The sequence below is a fragment of the Zosterops lateralis genome, assembly GCF_965231275.1.
Source record: "Zosterops lateralis genome assembly, chromosome: 27".
In the NCBI taxonomy this organism is placed as follows: domain Eukaryota; kingdom Metazoa; phylum Chordata; class Aves; order Passeriformes; family Zosteropidae; genus Zosterops; species Zosterops lateralis.
The window spans coordinates 3,566,390-3,574,240 of record NC_139787.1 but is presented as its reverse complement, the minus strand read 5'-3'; the positions used below and the strand labels follow the sequence as shown (position 1 = coordinate 3,574,240).

The 7,851-nt window shown below is 60.7% G+C and overlaps 1 protein-coding gene across 1 annotated transcript; it reads left to right on the top strand.

The window, feature by feature from the left end:
• Nucleotides 1-4,770: 4,770 nt before the first annotated feature.
• Nucleotides 4,771-7,632, top strand: LOC310919445 (low affinity immunoglobulin gamma Fc region receptor III-like; the record flags this gene model as incomplete). The annotated part of the gene is made up of 6 exons (XM_083878810.1): nt 4,771-5,074; nt 5,326-5,598; nt 6,815-6,898; nt 7,260-7,281; nt 7,368-7,447; nt 7,532-7,632. 6 exons carry the CDS (start codon nt 4,771-4,773, stop codon nt 7,630-7,632), a joined length of 864 nt encoding a protein of 287 aa, XP_083734936.1.
• Between the last annotated feature and the right edge of the window lie 219 nt (nt 7,633-7,851).

Sequence of the window (7,851 nt, the reverse complement as noted above, 5' to 3'; positions counted from 1 at the left end):
AACCTTTTACCCAAACCCCCAGCACCTCCCATCCCCTTTCATACACCTCTTTATTCCCTCAGGGCCCCCTCAGAACCCCTGGCACCCCCCACGGAGGATCCTCAGGCGACCTACATGCAGCTGCAGGGGCCACACGGGCAGCCATGGGAATCCAGTGACATCTATGACAATCTGCAACAAAAGTTGTGACACTCTGGGGAACGGGAGGCACTGGGGGACACAGGGGGTGCTCCCTCCATGCCTCCTGTGGTTGCCCATCCTTCCAAGGGAGGTGGTCATGAGTCAGGGGGAGGTTACACAGGGCACCCTGTGCTCCCCATTTCCTATCCCAGTACCCCCAGGGGCTCTCCCATCCCCTTCCCAGTACCTGCAGGGGCTCCCCAATCCCCATCCAAGTGCTCCAAGTATCCTCAGTGGCTTCCCCATTCTCTCCCCACAGTGCTCAGAGCACACCCAGGGGTTTCCCACATTCCCCATTCCCCTGGCCCGTCCTGCTGTAAAAGGGGCAGTTGGGGAGGATTCTTTCTGATCGATTTCTCAGATGAAAATGAAGCACAAACATGGCAATATTATATCTGAGAACTGTTTATTGATAAAGGAGGCGAAGTGTTCTTATAGCAGGGGATTATAAGAGAATAGTGAGGGAAAAAGAGAGACAGAGAGAGAAACAGAAGACAGACAAAGCGTTACCACAGGAACCCCGGGCGCTCTGTTGGCATCACTCAGCAGATGGAGTGTGTGTGTGGTGAGCCCTCGTGGCTTTTGTGAGTGGCTGGGTGTGATTTCCAAGTGGTGGCACCTGTGTGTCTCTGGCATCGGTGAGCGATGGCTGTGGGCTGGCTGTGGGCTGGTGCTGTGGCACTGGTGGCCATGGCATGGCTGCCATGGGCAGGGACTGGGGTGCAGCAGGCTCGTTGTTGTGGGCAACATGGGCAAAATGGCAAAGGCAGCAGGTGTGTGCAGGCAGCCTCTGCTCCGCTGGGGAAGTGGTGGAGCACCAGGTTGGGGAAGCAGTGGAGCACCAGGTCATGACAGGAATGAGCTGCCTCACAGAAGCAGCAAAGCAGGGGAGAACGGGTGCAGACAGAGAAGGACCACCAGGAGGAAAAGTCGAGGTGGGGAAAAGGACCAAGCTGATCCTCTGAGCAAGCCCCTGATCGCCCCAAGAAACCCAAAGCAAAATGGCTCCTGTTGTGTCACAGTTAACTGCTTTTATTTGCTCATGTATAGCGTATGTTGAGACATAAATAAAAATCAGATTGATTCCTCTCAACCCCCATCCCACTGTGGCCCTGCAATCCCCTTCCCAGTGCTCCCAGTACACTACGTGGCTCTCCACTGCCCATCCCAGTTCCAAGGGAGCACAGTGATGCTGTTGTACACCACAACGACACAAAGAATCCGACTTCAGAAGAATGAAAATGACTCCTTTGTTCTTGGGATGTGTCTCCCTTTTTATACTGTTCTACACAGACCAATTTGATTGGTAAAACAAAGACAAACCTCTTCAATCACATTGGTCAGACCAGAGGGACATCAAGAAGTCCCTCCTAGGGAAAGAAATGTCAACAATTTGCCATTTCAAAAACATGTCTCTTGTTTACAGAAAATTCCCTGGGAAAGGAATTTCAGAAAACGAAAAACATCTCAGGCAGGAATCAGGGCTACAGTACAGGACCTGGTTTCCTGCTCCTGGCACAAAAATGCAAATTTTTGGTTCAACTCACGCAAATGTTGTTGTTTGTTCAGCTCTGTCAGTCTTTAGGAACGGGATTCTTCCATTTTCAGCCGCCAATACATCTTGGTTTGAAAGACAGGTGTCTGCCAAGGACAGTGGGAACCTCCCTTGGAAGGGCACCCAGAGCAACCCCATGGCACAGGTGTTCCACAGGGGTCACATCACACTGGGGTGCACTGGGATGTCCCTGAATGCAGGGGACAGACTTTCACCACACCAGGGGTGTGAGGCCACCCATTGGCAGACATTTCTCTTTTAAACCAAGACAGTTGCCAGCTCCTGGGTTCCAGTGTGGATGGGACAGACACTCCAAGAGAAGACAGGGTCAGACACAGGGCCACCTCATGCTCTGCCTTTGAAGCCCTTGGGACACCAAGGGCCCTCTCCCCAGGTGGAGTTCAGGTCACCTGGCAACTCAGTAGCTGGTTTGGCAGAGAGTTTCACTGACCCAACTCGGGGGGTGCCCTGGAATGGGCGGGGCAGGGGCGGGGCAGAGCCCTGTCTATTCCCCGTGCCCTGTGCAGGTGAGGAGGGCAGGGATGGAGCAGCTTTGGGGACACCTGGAATCCAGCCAGGGTCACTCACCACAGCCACACCATGACTGTGGGGCAGAGCCACTGGAAATATTTCCACACATTTCCCCCTTGCCTGTCGGCCCCAGCCAGAACACAAATATTCTTTCCAGGAGGTTCCAAAGGGCTGCAAATCTGAGACAGGAAGGTAGAGATTCCCAGTAAGGATGTTGAGCACATGAGTGTGGGATTTGCAGAACTTCTGGGGCTCTCTCAGCCCCTTGCTGAGAGGGACAAAATGATCAATTGCTGCATTTCCAGACTGGTTCCCTCACAGCTGCCCCTGCAGGGGGGTTTCCAGCCAGCCCTGCTCTGAAAACCATCAAAGGCCCTCACAGAGCCACTGCTTGGGCTCCCATTGGCTTTTGTGCTTCTTGCAGGCCTGAGCAAACCACAGCCAGGCCTTTTCCTGCCCCCCAGAATTCTCACCTTTGCAGCAGCTCTAAAGCTGCCAGAATCAAAGCCAAGGGGGCACGGGGGACCCTCAGGTCGTGGCTGCCAGCTGGGGCTGGCCAGAGCAAGGCTGGCCAATGCCCATCCCTGTGCACTGGGGCTGGGCCATGGCTGGGCCCCACACTTGGATGGGCACTGGCTTCAAGGAGGAGGAGTTGGGGAGCTCCTTCCTGCCTGGGGCTCCATTCCCAAGCTGCTCTTGCTGGCTCAGATCCTGCAGGGGACCAGCAAGAATGGAGAAGTCTGGAACCCTCCTGGAGCTGCCATCCCCCAGGACAGGACCCCCTTGGCCAGCATGTGTCCCCCCCGGGACAGGATTCCCCCAGCACAAACACCTCCCCCCGTGGGACACTCAGCACAAACGGCCTCTTCCTTCTGCTGCAGCAGAGAGAAAGTGAAAGTTTTGGGGGGCACAGCTGGACACCTCCAGCCCCCACAGCCTCCCACCCCTCCCTGCAGACCCCTCACCCCTGCTTCCCTCACCCTGGGGTTCCCACAACTCCTTCCCTGCTCAGGTGCTCCCCAGGACCATCAAGGCATTGACTGGGGGATTTTGAAATTGAGGGGGAAAAGGAAGGAAATGGAAATTAGAGAGAGGAAAAAGCCCCTGGGGGGTGGGCGAACACAGACCCGGAGCCCTTTGGAATCCACCTGGGGTGACCCTCAGGCCATGACCACCTCAGAGGGCTGTGCTGGGCCTTGGGTCAGCCCAAATTCTCAGGCACCCAGGGAAGGAGCTGTGACCCATGGGCCCACCCAGACACTGCACATCCCTGGGACCCCCATTCCCAGGGACCTGAACCATGGGACACCCATTCCTTATGACCCACTCTCCCTTGGACTCCTTTCCCAGGACTGCCATTCTCCAGGATCTCCATGGCCCAGGGTCCTGATTCCCAAGGAACCCTCTCCCATTCATTCCATTCCCTGAAATTCCCATTCCCACAAGACCTTGATTCTCCCCTGAAAACCCCATTCCCATGGGACCCTCCATTCCCCCCACACCCCATCCCTGGCACACCCATTCAATGACCCCAAATCACAGGAGCCCGCGTTCCCATGGGACTCCCAGCCCTGAGTCCCCCCAGCCCCAGGGACCCCCATTCCCAGTGACCCACCCTTCTCATGACCCCCATTCCCCAGGTACCCCATCCCAGGGTTCCCAAACCCCCTGAGCCCCCACTCCTGATATCACCATGTCCCACTTTGTGCCACCCAGCCTTGTCCCCACCCAGCCCAAAGCCCGTCCCGAGCTTGTGGCCACCCTGCCCCCAACAAAGGCCACAGCCACGTTGGAGACACGGCCTGACCTCACTTCCTTCCCGTTCTTCGGAACAGCCGCCACCCAGGGGACAGCCACCACTGACAGTGAGTGACAGCCAGTCTGGATTGCCAGGGACACGGGGATGGCCGGGAAGGTGGTGCTGCTCCTGTGGGGTGAGTGCCCCAGACATGGGAATGGGCCCTGGTGAGGCAGAGACCGGTGAGGAGGGGCACAGTGGGGCTGTGGGGGTCCCCAGAGGTCCCCAATGTCAGCAGGGCCAGTGCAATGAGGGGATCAGGGTTGTGGGGTGGCAGTGGGGACAGGAGAAGGGGAACAGGACTGGAGGGATCGGAATTTGGGGAAAGAAATTATGGGACTGATGCAGCTGTGAGGACAGGGACAGGGTGACAGGAATGCAGGCACAGGGACAAGGGGACAAGCACCATGCAGGTGGGCCATGGGGACAGAGGCCATGGGGCTGGTGGGGGTGACCTGTGCCAGCACGGGGTCCCCATGCCTGGGGTGTCCACAATGTCCCCTTGTCCTGCCTGACCATGGGATGCCTGCAGTTCCTCAATCCCTGAGACATCTGTGCCACACCAGTGTCCCTCTGGTGACAGTTCAGGGACAGACCCCACACCCCATGCCCTCATACCTCTCTCCCCACGGTGCCACCCCCACCCAGCCCTGTCCCTTCTCCCTTCCAGCCCAGACCCTCCGCCTCGCTGGTGAGTCCTCGGGGGATGCCATGTCCCCACCTCGCTGTCCCCAGCCCCATGCTGGCCCTGGCAGGCTGGTGTCCCCTGTCACCCGCAGGTGCCCAGACCACCCAGCTCCTGGTGGAGCCCCCCTGGAGGCCGGCGGTGCCGTGGGACCGGGTGACACTGACCTGCCAGGGCTCGGGGACCGCTGGTGCCACCACCTGGTACAAGAACGGGCAGCAATGGGGGCCAAACAGATCCGACAACTTCACTGTCACTGAGATTGGCACCTACCAGTGTGACAGACCTGGCAGTGGGCTCAGCCCCCCCGTGACAGTCTCATATGGTGAGGAGGGTTTGGGTGTCCCCAGGGTGGCACCTGTGGCACCCCGAGGGCTCTGGGGGGCTCCACTCCATGGGTCACCTCCTGGTGTGACCAGAGCCCGTCACCTGCACACGGGGACATCCCAGAGCATCCCAGTGCAGGGGGACCCTGTTTGTGGAACTGGGGACCCCTGGTGCTCTGGATGTGACTCAATGGGGGCTCCCCAAGAAAACGGGACCCCCGTGTTGTGACAAGACCCCCGTGTCCCACAGACTGGCTGGTGCTGCAGGTGCCGGCGTGGCCGCTGCTGGAGGGGGACACGGTGACACTGCGCTGCCGGGGCTGGCGGAACAGGTCTGTCCACCTGGTGTCATTCTACCGTGGGAACGAGGAGGTGAGCAGGTCCCCCAATGGGACCGAGCTGTCCCTGTCCCCTCTGCAGCTGCACCACAGTGGCCAATACCACTGCCGGGGCCTGGTGTACTCTGAGGAATCAAGGTCATGGGGGCAGCACCATTTGGCGCCGGTGACAGTGACAGTGCACGGTGAGCCTCACCCCCACAGCCTCCCTGGGTCCCCTGCTTGGGGACACTCAGCCCCATCTGGTGACCCCCAGCCCTGTCTGAGGACCCCCATTACTGCCCAGACCCCCCATCCCTGCCGCGGGTCTCATCCCTCATCCATTTCTGGGTCTCTCACCGGATCCCCCAGCCCTACCCCCATCTTTCCTGTAAACTTCTTCTCTGTTTCCCCATCACTGCTTGGGTCCCCTTCCTTATCTCCCCATCCCTCACTGGGTCGCTTCACCCGTCCATGGGTCAATCCCACCCCTCCCTGATCTCCCCCCACAGTTCCCAGGTCCCACCATCCCCTCGCGGGGCCTGAAAACTTCCCTGGAATTCCTTTCCAGGCCTCCCCCCAGCTCTGCCACCCCTCTTCCTCACTGGGGTCTCCCTGTCTCTCTATGCAACCCCCGCCCATGTCCCTCACTGCCCCCTGGTGTCCCCTCTCTTGCAGGGGTCCTGCTTCCCTGGGTGTCCGTGTGGGCACAGCCCCCCGGGGAACAGGTGGCACCGGGGGACCGCCTGGTGCTGAGTTGTGCAGTGGCTTCTGGGACACGTCCCCTGTTCTTCACCTGGCACCAGCGGGGGCGGAGACACCACTGGGCACTGGCCCCCGCCTGGAGCTCCGGCACATTGGGGACAATGACAGCGGCATCTATCACTGCCGGGTCAGCAATGGGGACAGTGTGGCCGAGAGTGTCCCCCTGAATGTCACTGTCCTGGGTGAGCAGCACCCTCGGGCTGGAGGTGACCCCACCCACAGTACACCCATCCCACCTTTCCAGGTGCCAGCCCCGTCTGTGTCCCCACAGTGCCCGTGGCCAATGCCACCATCACCCCCGGTCCCCTGTCACACCAGGTGCACGCCGGTGACAACGTGACCCTGCACTGCTCAGTGCAGGTGGGCTCAGCCCCTGTCAACTTCACCTGGCTGCATGATGGGCGAGAGGTGGCCCCGGGTCCTGTCCTGGAGCTTGGGGACGTCGATGTGGGACATTCGGGCACCTACCAGTGCGTGGCCACCAACCAGCTGGGACAGGACGGGCACCGTGTGTTCCGGGCACTCAGCCCTGAGCTGGCCCTGGTGGTGACCCCTGGCTCACCCTGGGTCACAGGTGGGCTCACACGGGGTCACTTGGGTTGTGACGGACCCTCGGGGTTCAGGGTGACCCCGCTGTGTCCCCTCTGTCCCCAGCAGTGGCCGCAGGGGTCGGTGGGTCCCTCCTGTTCCTGGTCCTGCTCGTGGCTGTCATCGTGGGCTGGCACCGGTGGAACAACATGGGTGGGTGACAATGAGGGGGGATGGGGGTCCCAGGGATTGGGGTGAAGTGCCCCCAGAGTAGGGGGGCAATAGGGTGTCACCAACAGCTCCTGACTCGGGTGAAGCTGAGCCCCCAGAGACCTCCGATGGGGGTCCTGGGGGATTTGGGGAGGTCCTGGAGGGTCATGCAGGGATATTGGGGGTTCTGTCAGGGGGTTGGGGGGAGTTTGGGAGCTCTGGGGGCTCAGGGGGTTCAAGGAGTGGTTCAAGGGTTTTTGGGGGCTTCAGAGATGCTCGAGGGTCCTGGGGGCAGTCAGGGGTCCTGAGGGTGTTCAGGGGCCCTGAGGACCCCACAGTCACCCCTCCCCCCTTCCCTTTGCAGCCCTCAGGAAGCAGCAGGAAAGGTGAGTGGGGGGCTCCAGGTCTGACCCCCCATTTTACCCTCACCCCAAACCCCCCCACCCCCACAGACACCCCCTTATCCCCACAGGGCCCCCCCGGATCCCCCGGCCCCCCCAGAGGAGGGGGAGGTGCTGTACACCCACGTCGTGAGCACCGAGCGGGCAGGGGGTGAGTACAGGGTGGGGACACAGGGACACGTCACCCATGGGTGTCACCCCCCACCCATGTCCCCACAACCGGTGTCTCTCGCAGGGCCCCCCCGAGCCACATCCCCCCAGGTGACCAACGCGGAGCTGCCGGGACCCCACAGGCGACAGCGGGACCCCAGTGACATCTACGGGAACGTGCTGTGACACTGGGGACACCGGGGGACACTGGAGGTTCCTGCCCAAGGCCACCCCCCATGTGTGTGTCCCCCCCAGCTCCTGTGGGTGCCCACCGTGCCCGGGGATGGCCACGAGTGGGGGGTCCCATGTGGGGCTGCCCAGAGCTCCCCGTTCCAGAGCTCCCAGTGCTCCCAGTACCCCCAGGGGCTCCCCATTCCCTCCCCCAGTGCCAGGGGGCACAGGACC